Below are 27,817 nucleotides of genomic sequence, written 5' to 3' on the forward strand. Positions count from 1 at the left end.
AGAGAGAAGGATTGGAAAGGGCGGGCTATGCTAAGATGAGCTGGTGGGCGCTGTGTTGTGGTTGTCTTTCTTTGTTTGAGGTTGTTAAGTGAGAAAAAAGAAAGAGAAAGAGAGGGAGAGGGAAACTGGAAAGAAGGGCTCTAATCATTGAGCGGCAGGAGCGGGTGGAGACAGGCGGAAGGGCACATGGCGTGGTGGGGCCCACTACGCACAACCCCACTCCCTCTGATGCTTTGTGCAATCTCTCTCTTCTTCTGTCTCTTTCTCTCTCTTCTGTGGATGAAATGAAGTGTTCACAACTGACACTGGTTGAGTGTGAAATTACCAAAGGCTACTGGGGATTATTTGAATTTTATTTTTTTACCCAAAAAATCGTGTGTGAAGTTCCAAGAAGGCACTGAAACACGAAGACAGCAGGTTTGAGGAAATTAGGGCGGGGGAATTTTGGTCGTTTAGCTGAGGGACTTGAAGCTGATAGATACATGTAACAGCCTTTTACAGTTTTACCCCCGTAATGATCATGGATTTACAAAAACTTACTACACCGCTTAACTCTTTGAGTGGAGTGGAGTGGGGAGTTAACAATACTAGATTTTGGCATTGAGCTGGACCAAGGGTGTCAATCGATTTGGTTTCTGTTATTAAATTTGGTTTTGATTCGATTTAAGAAACAAAATGTAGAAACCAAAATGAAATCGAATCGATAATAGGAATATATTTTAAAATTAAAATCAAATCGATTTGGTTTGGTTCGTTTTTTATTCGATTTTGTATTCAACTTCTTATTGGGTTTTAATTTGGTTTCATATTCGGCTATAATCCTATTTTAAATGTCTGGACCAACTTTTTTACTTCTTCATCAATAAAAATCCCTTATTTGTTAGGATCAAAGTCCTCCAAACTTCTCTCAAACATTAAAATGGAAAAATATTTATCATCCACATTTGATTAAGTAAAAATATATATAATTTTATACGGTTCCTTAGTCGGTTTGAAAATAGGTAACTCAGTTCGGTTTAACAATTTTAAGCATAAAATTGAAACCAAACCAAACCTAGAAAAGATTTCAGCTTAGGAAACCAAAACTGAACCAATTTATTTCGGTTCAATTTTAAACGGTCAGTTTCAGTTATAAATTGACACCTTTAGAGTTGGTGGTGGTGGTGGTGGTGGTGGTGGTGATGAGGCCATCAAGAGACGAAGAGTGGTGTTTTATTTTTAAAATAAAATTGGTATTTTGCATCAAATTAAAGATGTGTTTTAAAGAGTAAAATTGAATGCATTTTCCATTTCGAAATTGAAAGAGTTTCTCACCTATTTTAGAATTGAGAAAAAGCTCGGTATACTAGCACCCTATGTGTCTCTCTCTCTTCCTTCCTTTGAGGGGTAAGTAAGCCATTTCAAAGGGAAAAAGAGAGCGACACATAGGGTGCTAGCTTATGTATACTGCTTACCTATCCCTCTACCTTTAGAATTTTAATGAAACTGATTTCTATTTTAATGAAATAAGGTGTAAAAATAAAACCAAAAAACTTTCGAAATAGAAATCACCTCCTGAAATTGAAATAGAAATCATTCTAAATCAAGTCTAAGACACAACTGGTTGACCATTATAGATACTTATACATCGGGGAAAATTGTTGTCTACATAGCTATAAGTAAGACAATCTTATTCAAAATTAAATCTCAAACGACTTAAAAAGCATAAACACAATAACTGTAATAAAGATGGTGAGATGGTCATGTGAAACAAAACTAGTAAAAAAATGAGTTGATTTAGAGGTGATCTGAATAAATGTTTTGTGGTTAGAACATTTGTAATTAAGGCCACTAAGTGTTCGAGTAGGGAGAGCTAATATTTTGTAGGTTGGAGGAGTTAATGACTTAGGTTAGATTAAGATGCCTTATACAAAGAAATGACACGCAAAGATATGAATGGAATTCCGATAACAATTAAAAGTTTCAACCATAATTGAAATAATGAAATAAGATACTTGAGGCAAACTCCATTTAATTGGAAAAAGGTTATGGCTGATTTTGTTTGATTTCGATTTCGATTTCAATCCGGACTACATTCCATTTAATAATCAATAAATAGATATTTGGTCAAAAATTTGAATTGTTTTGATTGCATCAATCTGTAATATTTCAAGAATAAGAAATCCATTTGTTATTTCAATTTTTAAGAGTAGATTTTCTTTATTTCTTTGGGAGAGGGCCACGGTGGTGGTGGTGGTGGTGGTGGTGGTGGTGGTGGTGGGAGAAGAGGAGGGAGCGAAACTAGAAAATGAATGGTGGTGGGCAGGGACAAGGGCAGGGTTGATCCTGGGAGGGGGTGATAGTAGTGGTGTGGTTGGTGGTAAAATAAAGTAATTTTGCTTTCATATCTTATAAGCATATCAAATGACGCATTTATCCCGATTATTAACACATGCTCATTAAAGTGAAGCACATAATAGACTTGAAATTGATTTCAATTTTAATATTGAAATAGTTCCTCAACTATTTCACTATGTTCAGATGAAATTGATTTCAATTTATGAAAAAAATCATACCAAATATTATAATTTCAATTTAAGACTTTGAAAATTTGAAATAGAAATCATACCAAAACAGCCCTTAGATGAGTTACTTTGAGATCACATTATTTACACTTCAAACAATTTTTTTAATAGATTACTAGTAAGTCATGAAGAAGGCTGACCTAGTTAAACTCATTTGAGTAAATAGAGTACCCATTACATTGCCTAAAAGCCACCATCTTGTGACTTTCTCTAATTTTAAGCTAACAAAATATATACCGGGTCGGGTCCATTATGTGGGTTGACCTAAGACTAATATGGGTGATAGGGTGCCTTTACCAAAACAGTATTATGGTTCATAGGGTGCTAGGCTTGAAGCCATAGCCCACTTCCTCTTTTGCCCATATTTATTCTCTCAATAGAGGGAAAAGAAAAGCAAAAAAATCGAATTTTTCACCCACACATTGATTTTGAAATTGTTTTGAGTGAGAGAGAAGAAAACAAGGAAGGAGGGAGGCAAGAGGAGAAATCAATTAGGCTGCTTTGACACTCTTCCCGGTTTCTTTTGGGTTTTGTTCTGGTTGCTGTCACCCAACATTGGTGGTTTACTTCAAGTCATTGGAGGAAAAGGATTGACCTTCTCACTACTTTAAGAAAATCTAATTTTTCTCCAGCATGCGCAGCCTGAGTCTATTTTTCTCCCACTCTCTATGGCAATGACCTCCCAGCCCTTTTCATCCCACCCTCTCTATTGGGCACAGCCGCTAGCTCCAAGAAGGCCGGCGATGTGCCCAACCTTCTCCCTTTTTTTTTTTTTTTTTTCGTTCTATTAGGTTTTGACGATTTCGGATTACTCGACATGCAAATCAAGTTATGTATATTTTAACTTCTGTTTCAAGTTTCATTCTTGGATAGTCCAATCTAAGTTCATATCCTCCCTTCCATGTATTTTCTATAATGAAGTAAATGAAGGGCTGATGTAGGTCATTTTAAATCATTGAGTAAGATTAGAGATCATGTGGATTAGTCATTTGTTAAATTTTGAATTCAAATTCAATCATTAATTATTCCAATGTTGATCGAGATTGAGCTATTAACTATGTCAGTTATATAGGTTCCGTTTGGTTTCAAGGGAAATCAAAGGGAAGGGAAGGGAAGTTAAAATTTTCAACCTTAAAAATGAAATTTTTTTGTAATCATTATACTCACATGATTATGTCACTAACTTCAAATCATTTCTTTGTTTTTTTTTTTGTTAGTAAGACTGTGTTTGGTATGCATTCTTGAAATGCATTCCAAATCGATTTTGCATTCTCGGATGATAAAAATAATTGTTTTTAGTGTTCAAGAATACGAAATCGACCTATAATGCATTCCAAGAATACATTCCAAACACAACCTAAATTACATTTTACTTTGCACCAAGTTCCATTGAATTTGAAATGTCATAAAAATTACATCTACAAATTTCATATTAAATATGATAAGAATTTTAAATACTTTATACAATCATGTTAGAAGTAATGATTATAAAAGTTTTTTTTTTATATTTGAAAATTTTCATTTCCCTTCCTTTTAATTCCCTCTTGCAACCAAACAGAATCATAATGTAATGTTTTAGACCCAAAACTTGCAACGATTATTTAATATTTTGACTCTAAAGTCTAAACATAATAACAAAACTAACAAACCAATTAGCAAAAGTACTCAAATACTTATCAAAAGCATCTTAAGCTTTTCTTTATAGCAAACTTTTCTCCCACTTGATAGTTATTTCGACCACATGAATGGCAGAGTTCACTCTGAAGACCTAGCTACTACCAACCAAGACCCTTACCAAATACCAACTAAAGTGCTGGCACCATAAAGGGAAAAATAGAAAAACTTTGTTGAAAACTATAATACATGGAAAGTGGAAGCCAAACAACAATCTCACCATAAATCAAAACAACCATCTAAGTACTTGTGAAATCCTAGAGTCTTTAAACTATAAGATTATAACCATAGTCTACATAGTCATGTGCCTAATTATAATGCCAGTGTGGCACTGCATTTTTCTTCTGCATGGCCTCTTGCCACATAAATAGAGTATCAAGGTAGTTCATAGTTCAAAGTTCTAAGTTTAAACACACTAGTGACCAAGCATTTTAATTTTAAATTTAAGGATAAATGTTTTATTCTCCTATTGAATATTTTTATCTCAATCCACTAAAAATCATATTTAACATAGGCAAAAAAATATCACATTAATCATTGTATTCTCTTTTCATTGGTGACGATGAGTAACCTACTAATCTAGTAATGTGATCAGAGTGTGGATGTAGTGATATTGTATGTTCCGACAACTCTAAAATCGTGTTTCTTCTTTGTTGGATTTTAATCCTAATCTTATTTTTTTCTTGTATTTTGATGATAACAAACATGAGTGTTTGATGGTAGCCAAACATGTGGATATGAATGGACAAAACATGCCTTAGTATGGTGCTCTGTGTAGGAACTGGTTTATCCAAGTAAGACTTATAAGCATGTTACTAATTGATGGAAAAGCTTTATCTAGAAAACACAAATGTTATAGGTAGCACAATTCCGGAGGCTTTGCTTTAATGCATTGTTGTATTCTAGATGATCTATAGTATGATTATGACAAATTTTGTTTTATGTAATCATTTAAAAGGATATTGACATTGATAGGAATAGTAACATATTCGTCGAATGATGTCTAAGCATCTTCCTAGAAGTCAAGATTTGAAGTTCATCAAGCATCTTAGAAGAAGAACTCGTAAACAAGCTAAGTACATCTTATGCAAGATGAAGTCAAATAATGCTAGCAAGAAAATCAAACAAAACATACCAAGTGATGAGATGGAGTTCTTCAGGGAATCATGGATCTTGGATAAGTCATGATCATACTCAAGAGTCAAGACCAAGACTTGGAAGCAAGCATTTTATCAAGAAGAAACTCCATCAACCATAAAATTAGTTTCATATTTGTAAATCATTTGCATTCCTATGTAATATTCTAGCATTTCCCAAAAGCCATTTGATGATTTTTGGAAAATTGTGACTTGTGTCTATTAGACACTGGTCAAACTTTATTTATAATAGAATAAGACTGGGTTTTTTTTTCATTTGCCGAAATTCAATTATCTTGTTTTAATCTGTGCAGGACATCAGATACCAAGAGTGAATTCAATATGATGGTCTTATATATTTTTGCTAGATGGCAAGTTTGCTTTGTTTGCTGCAGGGAATTTTAATTCGTCTCGTCATATGGAACCAAAATTAGTTAGTATCCGTACAGTTCTCGAGCATGCGTCTAGTCTAGGATTGAAGGTGAAAGAAGTGTGGTGCTCCAATCAACGGATTGTCGAGTCTCTTCCAACTCCAACACATACTCCTTGACCTTGGCCTCTTCTCAAGGAATTTTGTATATAAATACCATAGGACAAAACATTACGTTTAGTACTAAGGGGGACCTTTTTTGTTTTGCGGTGATTTATAACCTAACTAAAAATACTCAAGCAAGGAACTACATCTCTGTATCTTTTGCCTAGTTGTAATATATTTTATTTTCTCATCAAAAAAAAAAAAAAAGATGAAATACAAATACAATAGTGCCCTAGGGCCAAACAATCAAGAAACTCTTAAGGACAATTGTACCCTTATACCCATATTACAACATCATTAAAATAGTTAAGTAATCATTTTATACTTTGATGAAGTCAAGTAAATCTCAAAGGAGAGAAGTTGACTATTTAAGTGATTAAAAAGAACAAGGGGGTTGAGCCGAAGGGATGGGCCACCAACAAGCTAGAAGGACGATCTGATGATCATCCAGATGAAGGGGTGGGAAACTGAATAGACCAACAATAGGCTTTAATCGGAAGAGAATGTGTGTAAGACCCACAAGGGATGGAGGGTGTGCCCAGAAATCTGCATACTACCACCACGTTAATCTTTTTCTCATTTTCTACTATTAGGATTTATTCTATCAATAGAGATGTTATGTGCATCTTACACAAGACCTAGACCATAACTTGATACATCTTCTTGAGCTTAAAAGTTGGAATCAAGTTAGAGCACATATTAACTGCGTTGGTTCAGTCTGCTTTAGATCGGTTTTTTCATTCGATAATTAATCGGACTTGGCTCCTGTTAATCAGGGCAGCTGGACTGCATGTCCAGCACCAGAGGTGAGACGGCATGTATTTACCACCTTACCCCTGCCCAGGCGCCTTGCCTAATTAGGGGTAAGGCGGTCAATGCGCACTGCCTCACCTCTGATGCTGCATATGCAGCCCAGCTGCCCGGTTTGACAGGATCTTTGTCATAATTAATCAGTCTATAAACTTGAATCCGCAACCGATAACTATCGGTCAGGTTAGTTATGGTTCTTTATTTTCAATTTCTCTTAACAGTCTCTTATCAATCCCTATCCCTAGTCAGTTTGTTACTGGTTTGGTCTCGGTTTTTCATTAAAAATTGAGTTTTTTTTTTAACGATTTTACCCTTAATCCGATACCGATACTTGATCCAGGATCAGCCAAGTATTGATATCGGCCTCGACCGAGTTCGATACGATCTGGCAAACCGATATGTAATTACCAAAATGTACAATACTACAACTGTTGTTGCCCTGTAAACCACCAACACCACTACAAACTACAAAGGCACTAACAGTAGGCACTACTGGAACATGTAGTACCAGAAACACGTGTAAAACCCACATGGGACCTACCATCAAGATTTTTTGTTTTTTTTTTAAATGTCGCTCAAAGTTAGAACCTGATTGGGTTGGACCCTTCTTGACTTATGGAGTATTTTTCGATTGATTGATGTCTTTATCTGATTCGTCTTTATGGGGCTGTTTTTCTAAACCATATTTTCCAATTACAACCCATGAAGCAGCATGTTTATGGGTATTTTAGTAAATAGACTTGACTCATTAAATATTCATATTGACTTACTCTTGTGAAAACTTTTGGACTGCGTATCCTATCCAAATAAAATGGGCCCAAGGAATCTGCTAAATATTATATTTAAAAGGGCCCTACAATAATGATGGGAATTAGGGATATTTGTATCACAACCCTTATCTTGTACATCTAACCGACTTTGATGGCGGCCCACATTGGATCAGGTAGTTTTTTTTCTAAGCGGTTCCATTCTAACATCAGGTCAATCCTTTCTACGTGAGATTTGGAACCAAAGATCGACCACTCTAGTACCACTAATATGAATCTTGAGAGAATTTAAAGTCATAAATCGGTTTATCGATATGACTGATATAAGACCGCAAGTTTGACCTTCACTTTTTTTTTTTTCAGACCCCCAAGGGACCAAGTCTTGATCACCAACACTTATTCTAGAAATGACCTGACTTACTGCAGGGAATAGGAAAAGAGGGGTCTCTAACTGGAGACTAATATACATTAGATACCACAATGACCAGTGGTCCTAACCATCACTAACAGTAGAAACATCTTCTTGTTTCAACCATCAGAAATCATATGCTAAATTTGTACGCTCAGATTCTTTTGATGAGTGACCTTTATGGTAACAAAATACTATATCTTTAATATCTTTGCCACATGGGCCTATTGGATCATCTCATAGTGTCAGGTGGGCCTACGTGGGCCATATATCAGGAAAAATAGGCTAGGTCATTAAAAAAAATTATACATTCCCCTGATTATACCCATAAATTATTCTACATTTTAATTGATTAATGGGAAGTGTTTTCTAAAGAAATGATTTTTATAGAAATAATTTATAATTAAGAGGTAGACAAGGAGTTTCAAACACACACGAGAGGATATCTTCGATATTCTACCAACCCACATTTTTTTTTATAAATTAATATAATATTTTTCAATGATAAGACAAACACAGCCTATTAAGATTTGGTGTACTTAAATCTTTTAACTTCACTAATACGTTATTAATATAAATTTAAAATATAAATACGGGGAACATTCGCCTGTAATCAGATAAATTAATTTAATATTTTATTATTATTATATAGTTCTATTACAGTCACTAAAGTCTCACTTAGGACTTTATTTAAGTCCAGTTTTATGTTTTAGAGAGAGGTGAGAACCTTTAACGACAACTGGATCATTAATTTTCTATGATGTGTTTTAGGGACAGTTTGGAAAGGGTTAGCAGTTTAAGATAAGTTTAATTAAACCCTCCCAAGCTCAACAAAGGAAAAAACCTGAACTTAGGCTGGCTTCTATGAGCTTTTGGGTTGGATCTTTGTATTTTAATGTTATAATGTATAGTGATTTTGCCTTTACATGGTCTGTTGTAGAGAGGCTTCTCTCCATTAGACCCTCTACTTCTATCATGTGGTAGGATGATGTGGCAATTTAACTATTGTGTGCTTTACTATAATGTTGAGTTTCGAAACTATATTTTGCTATTTGCTAAATTCTATTTCGATTCAAATGGAACCTAGGGTTTGCTTTTTCATAAAATTTGGACCACGCCATGTGGCAAAACAGATGATCCTGAAGAAAAAGCTCTCTCCAAGACTATGAAGGAACTTTTGCCTTTATTTTGTTTTAAATCCTTAGACGATGCATGGAAATACATTAGAGAAGAGTATACGGTTAAATAAGAATCTAAAATTTGGCATGTGCGTCAATCTGATTATTCAACCAGTTGTTGGGAAGAGATGCGAAAAAACTTTCTCACCTGTGTAAATCAAAGAAAGCAAATAAAACGAAAAAAATGGAAACAAAATAAACAACCACAAACCAATAAACACAAGATTTAACGTGAAAAACCCTCTAATGTGAAGGAAAAACCACGAGACAACTCTGAGAATAATTCATTAAAACAAATAAAAGATTACTTAATTCACTTCTTAATGTCCAAACTTGAGATCCACTACAAGATTGAGAAAAAAAAATAACAAGCACTTGAAGAGATTATAAGATTACCTCAAGTTTTAACAGAAAATCACCAACAATTTCTCCCAAAGATTGGAGATCCCAAACCAAACAAGAAATATGGTTCACATTAAAAAATTTATTAGGATAGTAAATGATGATGTGAACAACACCTCCTTAGAAATTGAGTGACAATGAATTTTCCATATATAGTATCTGGTTTTTGGAAAACATCACCTAGCAATGATTGCAAATGTCATTCGAGTGTATATGAACTTTTTAAGAATACAACACTGAGAATCACAAGATTTTAATGATGTAATATACTAATACATTTAGTGGAGAGTACTGCAGCATCTTCCAGAGTTAATGGGTAGGTTGGTAAGGGTGAGCAACTATGGAAAGAGATCCTCTCCAACGCGCCAGCCCCTCCAGCATGCATCCGGCAGTTAGATGCGCTAGGGGTGTGTGATAAGGAGCTCCCAGCCGTCAGATGCACGTTAGAGGGGCTAGCGCACTAGATAGGATTCGGATCCGAGAAACTATGGCCCTAAGAAGCTATCACATTTTTTTACATTTTTTTTTTTTTGGGGGATAATTTCCTCGATCTATGAGATAAAAAAAAAAATTACAAAACAAATAGGTTTTTTTTTTTTTTTTTGCCGGGAGAGTGGGGAGTTGGGGATATGTGTTATAGTCCATGGTTTTAAACCTTGGATTAGAATTGGCAGAATCAGTTGATTAGAAATCAATTTGACTAATTCCGGTTAACATATTCTACGCATACTAAGTCTGGCCAAGTTCGGGGTGAGTCTAGACAATTCTGGCGAAGTCTGACCGATTCCTAGCTGATTTCGGAACAAGCCAAGTTTTTAAATGCTTATTGTACTTCAAAATAAGGGTGTCAATTGGGTACGGAACTGGTAATCGGTTCGGTTCCAAGCAGTACTAGTGGGATCCATATCCGGACCAAGTCCTGGATCGGTTCTAGAATTGATTACTGTAACCGATCCTAGTTGGTTCGGTTCGGATCTGGTTACAATTCGGTTCTTATCAAGTTACTACATCCGGTTATTATATCAAGAAAAAATATTTATGGAGAGAGAGAGAGACCATTACTTACCTTTAATACACAATGTTGCAGCCTTTGCTTGCCTTGGAACAATGCAGTAAGACCAATGGAGGAAAAGAAACAGAGAGCTAGAAAGATGATCCCACAAGCTCTACGTTCAGCCTTCACTGTGTTCATTTAGGATTCATGAGCACAGAAGAAGCTTAGAGAGAGATTAACTCCAACTTGCATGGAAGGAAATTGCAAGGTTGTTGAAGATGGAGAATCGACTATGAAGCCGGTGCATCACTGCTAGAGACGGAGAAGATGAAGCGGTAAAGAGAAAGAGGTGAATAATTGAAGAGTTACAAAAGAAGTCATAATCGTAAAAGAAATCAATATTTAGTATGACTTACGGACTAAGGAGTAAGCGAGTCTAAGGCTTAAAGGCACTAAGGGTTAACTGTCAACTTAGAGTCTTAAACCATTAAAACTCTAAACCTAATAAACTATTAGGGTTTTAGGTTAATATTTAAGGCATATATTCGATTCAGATTCGGTTAGATCCATTGGTTTAGGGGATAGATCCGGATCCGAACCGAACTGAATTATAAAGACATTTTCAGATCCAGGACTTAACCATATTAAATTTGATCGAGATCGAATCAGATTATTCGGTCAGATCCGGATTCGATATTTGGTTCCGATTACTCATTGACACCCTTACTTACAAAACAATCGAGAGAACCCATCCAAGTTGCATCATCTATCAACTAGTTGCTATCTACCGAAACATAAATGACACCTCCAAAAATGTCTTTTCAAAGCAATAAAGCAATTTTATTGTAGTTTCAGCCCAATCCACAAGTTTTCTTTTCTATGGATGGGCCTATAAAAATGTCATGGTGGTCTAAGTCTAACACTGCAGAAATTTGTTTGTCCCTCTAATTCCAAGTGGGTGGTGTTATATCAACATCGCATTGAATTTTGATCATGTTGGAACTAATTCTTTTGTTAGTTTACCCCCAAGCCAAAAAGATATTGGATTTGGAAGTATCTCTGTATGATATGTTCTGGGGAGCAAGAAATAGGTAAAGCAACAGCTCAAATATGAGGGATGGAATAAGGGAAAAATGCTACTTAGGGTGATAAGTTGTCATTGATCAAACAAGTTGACAATATAATCTTTGAAGTCAGACATAATTGTCTAGAAGTAAATTGATGTTCTACCAACAATTTATTTTTGGTGATGGAATAAGTTTTTGCTTCTAATACAAGTACACTTCATCTAGTGTCTGAATGTAGTTTCGAGTTTGATTAAGAGTATTGATGTGGCTCTTTTTTGCTTGATCCTAATTCGTTGCAAGAGTGGCAGTCATAGGGAAGAGCAAGCAATAGAAGGTCGAAAGAAGACTACACATAACCATCGATCGATCTCAAAGCTCGGAAAATCCGGGGCTAGGCACATAGTAGTGATTAGAATACCGTAGGCTTGCAAAGACATACATAGAAGGGTATTTATTGAATTTTGATTGATGGCATGTTATTGCCGAAGCCTGATCTTAGTCTAGAAAGTGTTGTGGCGAATCTTCGGTGGGCTGTTTCGTCTTCGAAACGCACCAGAATGGCCTAAAAGTGCATACATCAGTTCCATAGACACTATTATTTGTAGAGCTTGTCGAGACCTTCGAAATGATATGTATATCAACATATGTTAAGTTCTGGTCCAAATCAGAAAAGAAAAATCTTTTGGGCTTCTAGGGTCATTTCTGTACTTTTTTGGGTTAGGGTTCTCTTATAAATTATCCTTATCTCTTTGTGAGGGGTGTGTGAGATCTAAAGGTTTGTAATTTTTTGCTTCAGAGAAGTAGTGAAACCATTTCTATCGTCGACCGTGGATGTAGGCTTGTAGCCTACCTACTTGGGTGTGAATCACATAAAATCCTTGGTGTTGTGTGTTTGTTCTTCTCTTTATCTTTGTTTTCTTCTACAAAATCCCATTTCTGGGTGTTGTATTTCTAACAAGGCAGACCTCAGCATAACGGTGTCGTGGGTTCGAATCAGGAAATAGCCTCTCTCTGAAGCAAGGGTAAGGCTGTGTACATCATCTAATTCATGTGGCAAAAACAATAGTGGGAAGAAATTACTTACAGAGCAGAAGGGGCTGACACTCCATCTGGAAGTAAGACACTAGGAGTCCCAGAGCCCAACCCGGAGGGCTGGTATCAGAATCATTGGCACACTTTTCCAAGCTAAAGTCTGTAGATGCACACCAGCAGCGCCTTGCATCATAGTTACAAGCAGTCTGAAGAGCCAAACCTCAACGGCCATAGCTTCCTCAAGAATTGCGGAAGTGGAGAATTGGTGCTCTGTTGCAACCATAATTAAGCCCATCAGCTTCAATTTCTGGGTAAACAAGAGAGCCCATTAATGATTAATCCTTCTACTGACGGACAGAGATAGCTTCATGAACAAGCTTCATTACCCTCATTTAACCTGATCCTGCCCGAGTTTGGACAGAAACAATGTTATACGGTCGAACGCTCCAGAAACTTTTGTTTGTTTGCTTTTGTTTCTGTTTTGTTTTTTTTTTTTTTTTTTTTTTTTTTTTTTTTTTCAAATTAATGGTTAGGAACTCGGGATCCTAGTGAGAGAAGGATTTATGGACATCAATGTAAAAATTGAATTTAAAGTTAAAAACAGTAGCAGAACTTTAGAAATATCGAAAACTTAACCTGAAATGAGATTTGAATTCCAATAGTTAAAATTTGAGTTTCAAGGAATTCCTTGGTGGAATAAGAATTCAAATAAAAAACTTGAAAGAAAACGGGGTTTTATGCAAAGATTAGAACCAGAACATTAATGGAAGTTTAAACAAGAAAATAGTAATTTCAAACCATTAACTAGAAACAGACTCAGCTGCTAAACAATACCAATGAAAAATACAGTTATGTTTCGACCACCAGTTAAACTTGGGTTGATGTTTTTGTTCCAATTGTTTTGCTTTGTTTGTCTGGACCTAGTGCTTCTTGGTGGTATATCATTGTTTTGTAATATTTTTTTTATTTATTTTAGATTTAAATATGTTTATTTCTTCACCCAAAACTTACTTGGAATCGATGGAAGGATTAGAGAAGAGAATAAGAATAGAATAAGAGGATATTGCTGGAATCCAACCAGCAGTTTTTAAGTCTCACCAATAGAATAGTTGAATCCCACGACTGGATTCTGAGTCCCAGTTTAGAGCAGCAAAAAACCAACTTCATTCATTAATAAAATTTGTAAAATCAAAACAAACACAAATATTTAAAAGTGAGAGGCCTAACCCAATCCCTAACTAATAAGGTAACATTAACTGACTCAAAACAATCTAGTCTATCTAAAACACTTAATAACAATTAAAACAAAGAGACTGACTTAACTAATTTTGCAAGCCCAGCTTCTACCCATATTATAAACCTATTAGTTTGGTGCATTACAATGAAAACACATTGGATAAAAAGACCAACACATACATAACCCAACCCAAAGTTTATTCCCGCTAAAATAAACCTATTTGTATTTTTTCACATCAACCTCCCCACACCCAAAAAATAATCACCTCCAAAGACCAACCCAATCATTCCTAAGAAAAACCACGCAATTACAGTTTAGGTTCAGTTTGCTCAGGAGTAGTCCAAATGGCCAGGAATTTGTAACGTTTGCATTTAATTTGCTGAATTGACAGATTATATGCCTTTAAAGAAGCTGATTCCTGCATCATCATACAAATCAAACTCTGGACTTCCAAGTGGAAATCTCATACCTATCAGACTTGAGAATTGAGGCGCTGCAATGGATGAAAGGAACACTGCATCCAAGACAAATCAACAAAATTCCTAGCCGCCTGGATTCTCATGATCCAAATTGAGCTTCATTGAATTCTAGAATGGAATTTGAATTAGGGACTTTACAACCAAAATCTAAATAGTTAGGGGCAAAACAGCGGTAGCACACACACACGCACACTCCTTGTGCCATGACATGACTAGCACAATGGCCTGCTGGCTCCCCTTAAACTAGTCAGGTTCATAACAATTTTTCTCTATAATACAATTGCATTAGGGCTATATATAAATCCATTTAAAAGCCTGCAATTAAAGGATTATAAGAAGTACCCACCATTTTAAGTATGTTACACCCATAAAGTAACCAGCAATGGTGGATTTGATGTTAAACTGAAAGATGTAATAAGGCAGATTCAAACATGAGTAGGTAAAACAATTGATCAAAATCCACTGTAGTTAGCACACTCTGTAAAGGTATGAATTGATTTTCTGTAGAATTTAGCATTAGCTGGATGCAGCCTATCACTACTTTCAGGATTTAGTTGATAGTTTATGGACCTCTTCACATCTTTGTTTTGTTGAGATGAAAAGGCAATTCTAAAACTTATACTGAATAATTTATACATACAAACAAACAGCCTAAATTGAAAAATGCAAATATTAAACATGACCAAACACATAATGAAATGGCTCTCTGGAGGAATTTTACAAAAAATGCAAATTAATGGGAGCTCCAATTCTCTGGATTGATGAAATTACAAATGACTCTTTTCAGATGAAATATAAAAAGGCAGTACCTATTATGATCTAATCTTCAAATGTAACAGCACCACTCTTCTATGCATATGATTTGTCCATACATGATTACACATCTGAATCCTTTGGGGATTTAGATGTCCAGACTATCATGAAATAAAATTCTTTCTCAATTCTGAGATAAGAGGCATCGAGCTGCAAACCATGAAATTAAAAACAATCATTTTTAGTATTTGTAATGGAGAAGGCACCAACCAAAGAAAGTTACAATTCATCATGAAGTACATCAAACAAAGCATCAGCAATACAATATCCAAAAACAACAGGTAGCATGTAAGAACAAGAGACACTCACTAGGCAAGAGTTGAAGTAATCAATAGGCTTTCACAATACTGCCAGAAAAATTAGAGCATTTGTACAGATGAAAATGCAAATTAAAGAGTTGAAGATAGGTCCTTTGTTTTATTTACAACCAAACCTACAATTTTTTTCTGTTTATCCTCTCTTCATTTAACTTCCAGAATTACCCTTATTTAAACAATTGTTTCAAATTGAGTCGACTTTGTTTCTTCTCCCAAACATGGAAGAACTCGCGAGATCTCAACGAGTTTCTCGCTTTTTGAATTTGTCGAGACAAGATGCTACACGAGTTGAAAAAATACACCATCTCGGGCGAAATCTGGGTCGTGTCGAGATCTCAACCCAACCCAGATTTCGACCCTTTTTCCTTTAAAGACTTCCAGAACTCAACAGATCTCGGTCGAGTTCTACTGAGACTGCCATTTTTCCCCTGTGAGCTGGCTACTGCCTCATTTTGCACCTGGATATCAACGTACAACCTGCCGGAGACTACATTCAGCTACAAAATTGAAGGATTTGCATATTCCCAGTCTCAAACCAGCCACATCCATACATGCCTCAGTATGACAATAGCAGTGGATCTCAGATCTCATGGCAACTGGCTCTTCTATACCCTAAGATAGGGGACTTGGAATATGTTGATGACAACACTTGTATGAGTTCTATGGCAAACTATGTGTAACACTACAGCAGCATTATGACATGGGAAGAATATATAGACCGAATCGTTCTGAATGAGTGATTCGGTCACATTTTATGGGATGATAGATGTAATATGTTAAACAGATTGATGTATTGTACACTTTAACATTTGTAATGTTTATTTAAGTTGTTTTATATTAATTGTATGATTTGATTGCTTTTAATTACTAAATTATGTGTAGAATAGGCCCTATTAGTACCTTGTCGTCTACCAACCTAAGGTCCGAAGTGAAACTCCTATTTGGACTTAGTTTTTGCAAAATCTGATAGTGTCGTTGTGTTTAAATGGCCTACAATAGCCTACGTACCAAGTTTCAGCCCCAAAATAGGTCTAAAATCCATCGATACCAGGCATCGAGTTGGAAAAATAAAAATTACCCCAACTCACTATTTTGGTTGGTCGAAACCTGTACTCGAGACGAGTTCTTCTTCCTTGCTCCCAAAAGGACCCTAAACTGTTCACCATAATTACAGTTTTGCCACTGAACTCTTGATTTGAGTTATTTAGTATTCTTGTGGGCCCACAGCAATCCCAAGGGTTTCCTGACCTAGGATTGTCCCAACCTACCGATATATATAGGACCCAATGCTTTGCATGTGTGAAACGTCATGTTACTAGTGCCCCGAACAGGTCTTGTTGCCCAGACCAAAGACTTGCCCTTTCATTGACCACATAATATTGAACTTAATGTACATGTCTTATGTTAGATGCCAAAGGAGCAAAGTAGTTTAGAAGCTATCCTCAATGAAAATTGTTTTCATATGGCATTACTAGTGTTCTAGTACATTTGGGTTTTCTTCCAGTTAATTTTGCGTCAATTCTTGTTCTTGAAAAGGGTTGGGCAAGTAAGATGGGCATACCGACGCCACAAATAGGGCTTTAACCCCCTTATGGTACACGTCAACAATGGCTTTGTGTTGCCCCAATCATTCCCACCATGTGTATTCATCACAGAGGTGGACTGACTAAGATCCTAGGTGTAATTCCAAGGTCTACTCCTCTTCTATTGTACTTTCAATTTTCTGTCTTGCATTACAGCAGCCATATTCCGTACTTCACAAACCAGCACCACATTCCATATATTTTCTACATCAGCCAACTATCCAAAGAAAACCTAGCTCATTGGGCGCAACTCCAACCTCTCAGTGAAAGAGTGTTTTCTTCTTTACTCCAATTTGATATTACTTCAGAAGAGGATCTCTTTTAGTCCTTTAAACTACCCTTTCAAATCCTATTTTCTCATAAACCCAAGTCCCGAAACAGCTCCCTTCATCAACCTACCAAAATCCCCAACCTAAGTTTCAACATAACCTTATTTCAGATTTTACCTCACCCTTTCATAGACCTAAAAGGCAGCTATTTTCCCTTCTACATTGGGTCCAGTTAAGACACTGAGCCTGTTTTGAGCTTGATTCATTCTTTGAGGAAACACTGCTGGGGGCAAGCCTAGTCCAACATCATATTGATCATGTAATTTTCTATATAGCCAATTTTCTCATGCTGAAAAATAATAATAATAAGAGTTAGAAAGATACAACCCTGAAGTATTTATTGTTCTCATAGTGCTGCCAGACACAAAATAAAGATAGTCAAACAGGTAAGGAGAAAACTTTATGAAGGGGAAGATATGTTCTTCTGTGCAATGTGCGCTATCTAACATCCAATTTATTTCATGTCTTTGTTTCCCCATCTTGGCTTCAACTGCTTCATTTTAGGGCATTAAACTAGTTGAATGATAAGGAGAATCCTAAAAAAGTTCCTAGTTAATTGGGAAAAAATTGTAAACCAAAAGCAGGTGGCCTGGCATTCATCCCATAAGGAAAATGAATAAACCCATCTTTAGAGGACGATTATTGCATCTATGGCAGCAACTCATGATTGGGACCCAGATAAGTAATGTCTCATTGTCTCCCATAAAATATGGAGTTATTATTTGGAAAGGACTCTTGTAGGTAAGTGAAGCACTTAAAATCTCCATGAGTTTAAAATGAACACATATTGCTCCTCCAGTTCAATCCAGCCCATGTTCAGTGTGCCAGCAGATATGGATCATTGTTTGAAAACTCGTTTTGTTTCGGTGTTTCGGTCAGACCGAGATGAACAAAACTTCATCGAAACAGTGTATTTCTTCCCATGAGTTTCGCTTGGCCATTTCGGGGGCGTAAACAACTGAAATAAACGAAATGACCAAAATTTCAACGAAACAATGGATTTTTTAGACTGAAATGACCGAAATAACCGAAGTTTCGGATATTTAGGTCAAAAAAGTCTAGTCGCATATTTCGTATAGAGTTTCGTTTCAGTGCCTTTGAAACTACCGAAGTATTTGAAATTTCAGCGAGTTTTCGAACTATGCTAAGGACACATTGACATTGTTGAGCAATTACTTTGAGTTAGTGGCTAACAACTTGGTGTTGGGGCCTAAACTTAAATGAATTCCTAATAATTCGAACATAAATTCCTCTTATGGTGTTTATTTCAACAATCTCTGAAGTCCATGTCCACATAAATTCCAAAAATAGGAGTATATGGTATCACCATCTACATAGCTGTTTACACCATACCATTTTCCCCCCTTCTTCTGAAGAAGTCCCCAGATAAAAATCTTTCCCAGCACACTCTATTAGGAATTTTATCATCTCACGTAGCAGGGACTACATATCCCCAATTTGCATGTTTGATGAAGAGATTAGTCAGAGATCGCTTTTCTTTTTTTGCCCCTCCTCATTTTCCGCTAGTGCCAACAACCTTGTGAAATGCCAGTTCTGTGAGCCACTGCAAGAGATTTAGCATCTCTCTCATTTTTATTTTTCTTTATCAAACATCTCTCTCATTGACAGCTTGCAGTCCGGGCCTTCACTAAGAGAAGCCAGATCCTCTGGAGGGAAATAGTCATACATGCTCTTTAGTTCCCCTACTGAGACAATCTTTAATACCACTTATAGATTGATCTGAACTCCGTAGCATATCCTGGCCCATATGATTTTGGAGGAGTACCCAGGAGTAAGAGGATCCTGTGACTTATTTATCCATAATCTGAACTTTGATGGAAGTTCCTTGACATATCCTGGCCCAGCTGGTATTGGAGGAGTGCCCAGGATTTAGAGGAAACCATCATTCTTGATTAATCCAGGAAAATTAGAGTGATTGACCAGACAAAAGCATTACTCAATTGATACTATGACTATGTTTGGCTATTGACACTTCTAGGGGCATATCTTCAACTCCACCATAAGAGAGAGAGAGAGAGCGGAAGGAATTAGCTAGATATGCTCCTAAGTTCTGCCAATGAGAGCATCTCGAACAACATTTGGCTGGATTTCCATTAATATGAGCTTTGACAGAAGTTCCCTATCATATCCCCACCCAGCTGGTAATGGAAGATTTCCTAGGATTCAGACGATTCCGTGATATTGTTTATTAAAGAGCAATTGGAGTGGCTTATCTAATAATAGCACTACTAATAGACCAGCCTCCAAGGCCCAATTAATTAGGGATTTGATGTATATTCAGCTCCTACAACTGAGCATGCGTTCCTTCAGCAACTATCTCTTCCACTTGGTTTTTTATCTGTAATAAGATAATTTCCAAAAAATTTTCCATCCTTAACCAACTCCCCCTCTTCCACCTCATCCAATCCCAAGAAATCAGCACTTATTTCTTTAGTAATCCCATCCAGAAAGGCAAATTGATTCCCCTTCTCAATCCTATCTACAACATCCCTCGTTATGCAATAGGAAACCCCTTTCTAGTAAGCATATCACCACACCCATCAATGCACCCAAGATTGTTGACATTAATAACCAAATTTGCACCTTCCATACCAAGCCCCAATTTTGAATTTGAGAAACACCAACCGCTTGCAACTCACCATCCACCACCATGCATGGAGGAGCAACAACATCCCCAGCCCAATGATTTTTACTCCATCACGGAAAGTAGAGGCCAGGTTTACTGTAGGGGGAGAAGATGGGTGCGTTGCTTGCCCATAATACGACAGAATGCCCAAAAACCTCACAAAACACCTCTGAGGCTGCTATTCAAAAGCAACCGGTTGCTCAAAAGAGTGGCCATTCTCCAAACAGACTTTGATATTTTGTTGGAGCTCCACAGTAGAGGAGATTTCAACGTACACCCTCGCATAAGAAAGCCATTCACGTGACATCATACGACTGTCCATGAAGAGCGGAATGTCGAGCACACTAAAGATGGCGCTAAGAGACTCCGGCGACCAGAACCGAAAGGGGAGGGCTGGCAACCAGACCCAAACCAGAATGGAGGACGGTTCAACCCTCTTAAGTGACGCGTCCGGATTCCATGGCGAAGAATAAGAGGACGACGCTGAAGAACCCAAAGCCCTCTTTCCAGGGTTCTCAACATGTCAGCTTTAAGGAAGTAGCGAAAAACAAAGAAATCCGAGTCCAGTAGACTAACTTCCAGATTACCAAAAGATTTTCATAGGCGTTGCACTGTGGCTGGAAGGGGCCAGTAGGGAAGAAGGGAATTTCAGAGTTGCAGGGCAGAGGGGAAATCTCATAAGAAGAAAATAAAAGGAGGGGGGGGGGAGAAGGAGATCGCACAAGCCACAGCCACACGGGCACTTCGAACTCAACTTTCAATTCATTCTCAAATCTGTCCAATGAATTGGGTTTACAAGCTTATTTATAAAGACGAAATCAAAGTTTCTTAATTGAAGTCAAAAACAGCAATAGAATTAAAATCTATCTCCTAATTACTTCCTAAAACTTAAACTAACAAAATTAGAAACTCAATAAAACTCAAATTGGAAATTTCCCTACATGTCTAATAGCTACCTCAAAATTAAAGATTACATATCCTTCCCAAATAAAATAAATCTTAAATATCCTACTGAACCAGAAAAAGGTTGGGACCCAGTTCATCTTGGTTTGGGTTCTCAAACGGGTTTGGGTCGGTCCAAGGTAGTGCACCTGCATCAATTTCCACAGTGTTGAGGGAACGGAAGAATTAAAAGGTCACGAGCGGGGGGGCTATCGGTTCCATGTTTGCAACTTGAAGAAAATCCAAAATATGAAGTTTTAGGGGTGCATCCATGGAGGCAAAATCGTGAGGGAGAACGTACTCATGATGGGGAATAGCTTTCACAACACTAGCTTCGGTCATGACCTATTCAACGATCTTCTCGTCTTCTGTTGCCACTATTTGACGTTCTGGTTAAGGTTGCATCACTAGTGTTCACTCTTTTGGCCTTGAGCAAACTTCATCAACTAACCCATGAAGGATGAATGTTTGGCACACATGAAAAGGTTGTAGGGTGCACAAGTTGTTGTCACGATCAATGATGCCTTTTCATTCTTCTAACCACTCATGACCCAATTTAATAATACACTGAGGAGAATCAAATACTTCACACATGCACCGTCACAATATTGAGAAACAAAGAATTCGACGAGTACATAATCCTCAGAGTGAATAATGATCTGGTCGGTCTTTGAGAGCATCTCGACCACAGATCGTGAGACAAAATTATCTCTTTGCCTTTCATCAATAAACAGAGCAGCAAGTTTTCCGTTAGGCAAGCGCACTCTAAACTTGAACACAAAGGAGTCCAGGGTCAGGGTTGTATTTGGATTCGGTGTGGGTCCAGGTCCACACAAATAAGAGGATACTCAAATCAAGGAGTTAGTGGCAAAGCAGTAAATAATTGAAGCTTGAGAGAAAATGGCACGATTGTAAATAATGGCAAACAAAGAAAACAACTTCAATGGGACAACACGTATGAGGGGGAGGGGTACTCTTGGAACAGAAATTTATAAAGAATGGGGGAAAGGGTGATTTAGTGAAATAAGGGTAAAATAGGACATATTAGAATAAGGGAGAAAAGTGGGGTAAAGCTGGAAAAAATTAAAACACAAAGTAACTAAGACGTAAGGGAAGGGGGAGGGAAGGACAAACTTGGAACTAAATAAAAAGAAGGATAAAACAGAATAAGGATAAATAGGGGTAAAATCGGCAAAAAAAAAGAATGTTGATGCATACGCAAGAAAGGGGGGGGAAAGAGGGGTGACCGTTTTCAACTCGGATGTCTCCTACCTCTGGAGAACCAGAGAAAAACCAACGAGGAGTGGAAAGACCTTGCGAGTTGTCGGCAGCAGAATCGAGTGCAATTAGGATTATGGTCTTCGACTTCAACAAGGATTTTTGCAGTTTTGAAGGAGGCTGATCGCAGCTGGAGCTTCAAAAACCAGGTTTCTTTTTCTTTCTTTTTTTTGCTGGCTCTCGCTCTTTGTTATCTTCTTCTTTCTATCTCTTTTTTTTTTCCTGCTTCTCTTGGTTGAATCTGAGAAGGGGGGCATGTTCGATTGGTTTCCAGAAGGGGGAAAAGAAGCTGGTGGGGAGGATTTCAACTTTTCTGTTTCTTGGCACAGTTGTTTTTTTCTGTCTGTGTGGGAATTGAACGGATGGGCTGGGGTAGGGTTTCAGTGGATGTCGAAGGGAGGGGTGGGTTTAGGTTTCAGTGGGTTGGGGAAGAAAGAGAGGATAGGGATGTTGTGATATCACAGGGGACGATAGCGAGGAGTTTTTTTTTTCACTGTTACTGGTCGTATGGCAGAACAGTAACGGGAAAGAAGAAAAATGAGGTGAGAAAGATTGATAGAGAAGGGGATGAGAGAAGTTGATGGGGAAGGAGATTGATCCTTCAGCTCTGATACCAAATTGGTGGGGGGGGGGGGGGCGGCGGTAGGGAAGAAGGGAATTTCAGAGTTGCAAGGTAGAGGGTAAATTGCATACAAATAAAAAAAGGGGGGGGGGGGGGAGAAAGAGATCGCACAAGCCACAGCCACTTGGGCACTTCAAACTCAACTTTCAATTCATTCTCAAATCTGCCCCATGAATTGGGTTTCAAGCTTATTTATAAAAACGAAATTAATTGAAGTCTAAAACAGTTATAGAATTAAAATCTATCCCCTAATTACTTCTTAAAACTTAGAATAACAAAAATAGAAACTCAATAAAACACAAATTGAAAATTTCCCTACATGTCTAATAGCTACCCTCTTTCCCAAATAAAATAAATCCTAAATATCCTACTGAGAACCAGAACAAGGTTGGGACCCAGGTTCATCTTGGTTTGGATTCTCAAACAGGTTTGGGTCGATCCAAGGTAGGGCACCTGCATCAGTGGCCCCACATACAAGTAATTGAGGAGTGACTCTTCTTTCACTTTAGTGCTTAAGCATATACCTCAACTTCATCAAAAATTGGTGTACCCAGTGCACAAGGCTCCAGCCATTGCGGAGTCTGGGGAGGGTCATAACGTACGCAGCAGCAGGGAGGCTGTTTCTAGACTCAAACCACAATGGAGCAACCTTACCGTTGCACCAAGGCCTGCCCTTTATACCTCAACTTCATCATCTTCATAATTCTATCTTTAGTACAGTACTGATTTTTGTCATCACTGAGTGATATTATATGTGATGATACCTCCTCTTTGCCTTCTTAGTTCTTACTTAAACATTTCTTGAAGATCTGATGATGTTTTTCTCTCACCCATTTCAACCTTAAATAAGTTTACATATTTTTTGCACAAAGAATAATAAAAACCTCTTTTGAACAAGCATTTATACTTTGTTGATTAAAATTTTGTCCATCCTTTTAGGAACATAATAAGAGATTCAAATGGTTTTTGAGAAAATCTGCCCAAAAGTTCAACACATCGAATCTAGGCATGCCATCTCTAATGGTGTCTAGTAGCAAGAGGCATGGAGAACAAGCAACCACAACATAAGCACCATAATACAACCTCAGGTCACATAACCTAGCTTTTGGATCGTTATGGACCTAGTAAAGTGATGAAATTTTCATATGGAAGAATGAGTGGCAATTTGGTAATTTTATGAACAATTAAGACCCTAAATAGTGAAGTAATCAAATAACAGGACCAAACTGGGATTAAACATGAAATGAAAGGCCTTCTGAAATTTCAGAGAAAAAAAGACTGGAGTAATTAGAATCAACTTAAGAAAGAAGGGGCTTTTTTGAAATAATAGAAATCTGTACTTACATGCAATTTATAAGACTACATTCTTCAACCTCGCGTTGTTGCAAACAGAAACAGCAGAATACATTTCTTGCGGTTGCTCCAGTTTCACAACCAAATGCTTCAAGACTCTTGTGGTTTTAGGAGTAGGCTCACAATCTCCACACCTCTTGATTCCAAACCACAAAAACCTCAAACCCAAGTAAAGATTTGGCAAAATATTATAAAATCAGGTTGGAGATTATTGGTTGTGCTTTCGGTGTAGGTTTGCAACTCTCGATTCAGGTATAAGTTCAAGCAGGGGAATTGCAGACCTGGTCGTTCTAGGGTCTTGATGTGTACCCCAAGATTTGAAGGTGAAAGGGAAAGCAAGATCGAACAAATCTCTCACAGTCCGGATGGTTTGATAGCAGCAGGGGAAGAAGTAAAAAAGAAAGTATTAATAAGGAGTGGAGGAGAAGAATAAAGTAAAGGAAAGAAAGAGATCGTACCTGAGAGGAGAGAACAGAGATAAGAGCAAGAATAGGAGGAGGAAGGAAACAATCCACCAACCTTGTCACACAGCTCCACAGCCGTACAGCAATTCAAACGCGCACACAGCAGCCAAAGAGAGTACGCTCGCTGGTGTCTCGGTGGGGGGGATTTCCACCTTTCATAGGGGGCGGGGCAGTCAAGTTGCCCCCCCCCCACAGAGATCATTTTCCCAATTATATATATAATAAAGACTCCTAATTACTTTCTAAAACTGAAATAGGACTCAACTCAAACTAGGGAACTAAAAAACTCAATCAAATCTCCTAAGTAAAAATAAAATGTAAATTACAAGAATACCCCTAAGAAATAAATAAATTTCCTATCAACCCCTATTGGACCAGAATCCAAGTTTTGACCTGGTTTGTCTTACTCTGGGTTTTCAGTCGGGTCATGCCAGTCCAGCCAAGCACATGCAACTGCATCACACCATGCCCACTGCCATACGTAGCAGGAGGCAAGCGATGATCACTAGAGGCCAAGAGTAAGCCACATTGCCATGTGCAGTGTTCTAGTAACAATGGCTTTGAGCATCACCTCTGAGTCATGCCCAGGTGCAAAGTTTGTCCTGCCAAGACTTACTGGTCAATGTTTTCTGTGAGACTTCCACCTCTTAAATAGGCCCATGTCAAAAACAGAAATTATGGAGCCAATTGCCGATGCCTGCATATGCAGAAGGAGGACTCTAAATAAGTCATTATATCCCAATTCAAACATTGTTTGAAGTGACTCAAAAGCATTCCTTAATTAGTCTATTTCCGACCACAAAACAGACAGGTTTTTAGAGAAGAAAATAACAACCAAACCAAGCTTAAGAAAATTAGCCTGAATGGATTCAGATGTAGTTATTAAAGTTTTAGAACCACACAAATACATGAAACATCATTGAACTACTACCATACGATGGACTTTCCAATAAACACTTTACTCAATTACCTTTTTATGCTTACGTCATCATTCCTATCCAGTACGGTTTCTTAAATCATCAATTATGTTATCATCAGGCATCTTATAACCTATGAAAATCATTTTTAAACCTAAGTATAAACATATTAATGCTACAACCTTAAGGTTCAATGCAGTGCTGCCAACAACATAATTCTTTCTAAATTGGGTCCATAGTACAGAAAATACAAAATTAAGGAGCTGACTTCAGCTGCCAGCATACAAAGGAAGGGAACTCTAAATAAGTCATTAGCAGCATATTCAAATTACCAGTTCAAATATTTTTCAAAGTGACTCAAAACACTGCTTATTGTAACAATGCCAACACATGCCAGATGAGATTTTAGAGAAGAATTCAAAACCAATTCATACTCAAAACAATTAGCTGGCATGGAACCAGATGTAGACATTTAAACCTTAAAATGTTCACTACTGATAAGATAGCATCCTAATGTTTTCAATTAGAGCAGCCCTATACGGACCACATGGATCGTGGTTATCACTACTACCATAAGATGGATTTTCCAATAAACTTACTCACATCATTCCTACCCACCAAGTCTCTAAAACCACTAATACCGTTATCATCAGGCCTCAACTAATCTATGAATGTTATTTAAACCTATGCATACACCTATTGACGCTACAACCACTCATTCCAATGCTACCTCTACAAGATTCGATTCCCGGGTTTTTAACTTATCAAGAAGCCATCAAAGAAAATAAAAACTAAGAGAAGGAAATATAAAAAAAGCAATGATATTAACAACAAAAAATAACGCGAAAGAAAAAGAAAAAATTCCAGTTTCAAGAATAGCACCTACAACTCTTAATCCAAGTCCTCTTGCCTGGTCTCAGACCCAAAGTGTCGACTCCCCCGACTTCCTGTATTCGATTCGTTGCCATTGTTACCACCATCCCTGCTGTTGCTCGTCTCTGCTTGCCCACCAAATGACCTAAATAGTGATGGCAACGAAATGCTAAACCTCCGTTGTGCCGTTCTGGGCGAAGGGTTATTCTCCTGAGTTCCTGCTCTGCCACTACCAGAATCCGCCAACCCAGAACCCGCAGTCGAATTCCCAGGTCTCGTCTCCCGAGTTCGTTGCTCGTAATCGGGATCATCCGTTGGCAGCTCATATCGACAAACAGGGCAAGAATTATGCAGCTCAAGCCATGGAAGAATACAATCAGAATGATAAATGTGCTTACAAGGCATCTGTTTCGCCACCATGCCGAGCTCAAACGTGTCCTTGCAAACCGCACACTGGGATGAATCGGAAGCCAGCAATTCCTCTGAAATCTTAATGTTCGGTAGAGCTTCGATGGCAGATTTTGACGCGGGAGGCGTGCCATAGCGGTTTGGATCGTTCTCCGCGAGCTGCTGGATCAATTGCTCGAGGCCGGGACCGATGAAGTAATCACCAAGATTCGCCGGAAGCCGGAAACCACTAGAATCCGAAGGGTTGTTTTCAATGACAAATTGGATGTTGGCACCACCTGCACGCAGAGATTGGAGGTAATTCTGGAGAAAGAGAAAGGGATTGAAGACGTCTGGGTCTTGCATCGTCGTCGTCGATCGCTGACGGATTTCAGGACCGAAGAGGGCGGAGAAATCGGGGGGGACTTCCATGGTGCTGGAACTGGAGAGGAGGAAGGGGAGACCGGCAAGCCCAGCGGCAAGGGAAGGGAAAGCGGCGCCACCACTAGAAAAGCTGTCGGAGTAGGTGAAAAAGGGATTAGGGGGAGGGATAGGGTTTTCATATTCTTCGAGGAAACCACCGTTGCAGTCTGGGCAGACAAGGTCGGAGGTGGTAGATGGCCTTATCGAGACGGTATGGTTGCACTGATGGCAGAAATAGAGCTGAGATTCGGGTGTGGCACCACCGGTTGTGCCGCTAGATATTCCTGCAAATGACATTTTCCCGGCAAGAAAGACGATCGTTCGTCCGAAAGAAAGGTTAGAGGGAGGGAGCGGAGAGTTTCACAACGAAGAGACTTCAGTGATTGTGATTTTATACGGAGAGAGAAAGAGAGGGTGAATGGCTGAATGGTGTCTGACGGTCTAACGGACTAATAATGAGTCGTTCGGTGAACCAACCTTGATTCAGGGGTGTCAATCTGTCGGATGGACCGGTCTCCATTCGGTTTCAGTACGAGAATGAGAGTCTAAAACATGGTCGTCTGCGATTTTGATTCGGTTTACTAT

At 37.9% G+C, this 27,817-nt stretch overlaps 1 protein-coding gene and 1 long non-coding RNA gene across 5 annotated transcripts; one reads left to right on the forward strand and one right to left on the reverse strand.

Annotated features, from left to right (window-relative positions):
- The first annotated feature begins 20 nt into the window (after positions 1-20).
- On the forward strand, positions 21-14,473 carry LOC122663916. Its single transcript, XR_006333245.1, has 3 exons — positions 21-275; positions 1,350-1,359; positions 14,461-14,473. It is a non-coding gene; the product is annotated as an uncharacterized LOC122663916 (long non-coding RNA).
- On the reverse strand, positions 7,994-27,588 carry LOC122663914 (E3 ubiquitin-protein ligase RING1-like). Of its 4 annotated transcripts, none has more exons than XM_043859584.1 (4): positions 26,436-27,588; positions 23,503-23,510; positions 14,468-14,476; positions 7,994-8,005 (listed from the first exon to the last, which is right to left on the reverse strand). In XM_043859584.1, exon 1 carries the CDS (start codon positions 27,527-27,529, stop codon positions 26,441-26,443), a length of 1,089 nt encoding a protein of 362 aa, XP_043715519.1. In that variant the 5' UTR covers positions 27,530-27,588; the 3' UTR covers positions 7,994-8,005; positions 14,468-14,476; positions 23,503-23,510; positions 26,436-26,440. The 4 variants fall into 4 exon arrangements, with proteins under 4 accessions (XP_043715519.1, XP_043715518.1, XP_043715517.1 ...); XM_043859583.1 differs by having other exon boundaries at positions 7,996-8,005; positions 26,432-27,588; XM_043859582.1 differs by lacking the exons at positions 7,994-8,005; positions 14,468-14,476; positions 23,503-23,510 and adding an exon at positions 14,978-15,247.
- Positions 27,589-27,817: the final 229 nt, after the last annotated feature.

Source organism: Telopea speciosissima, chromosome 6 (assembly GCF_018873765.1).
Source record: "Telopea speciosissima isolate NSW1024214 ecotype Mountain lineage chromosome 6, Tspe_v1, whole genome shotgun sequence".
Taxonomy (NCBI): domain Eukaryota; kingdom Viridiplantae; phylum Streptophyta; class Magnoliopsida; order Proteales; family Proteaceae; genus Telopea; species Telopea speciosissima.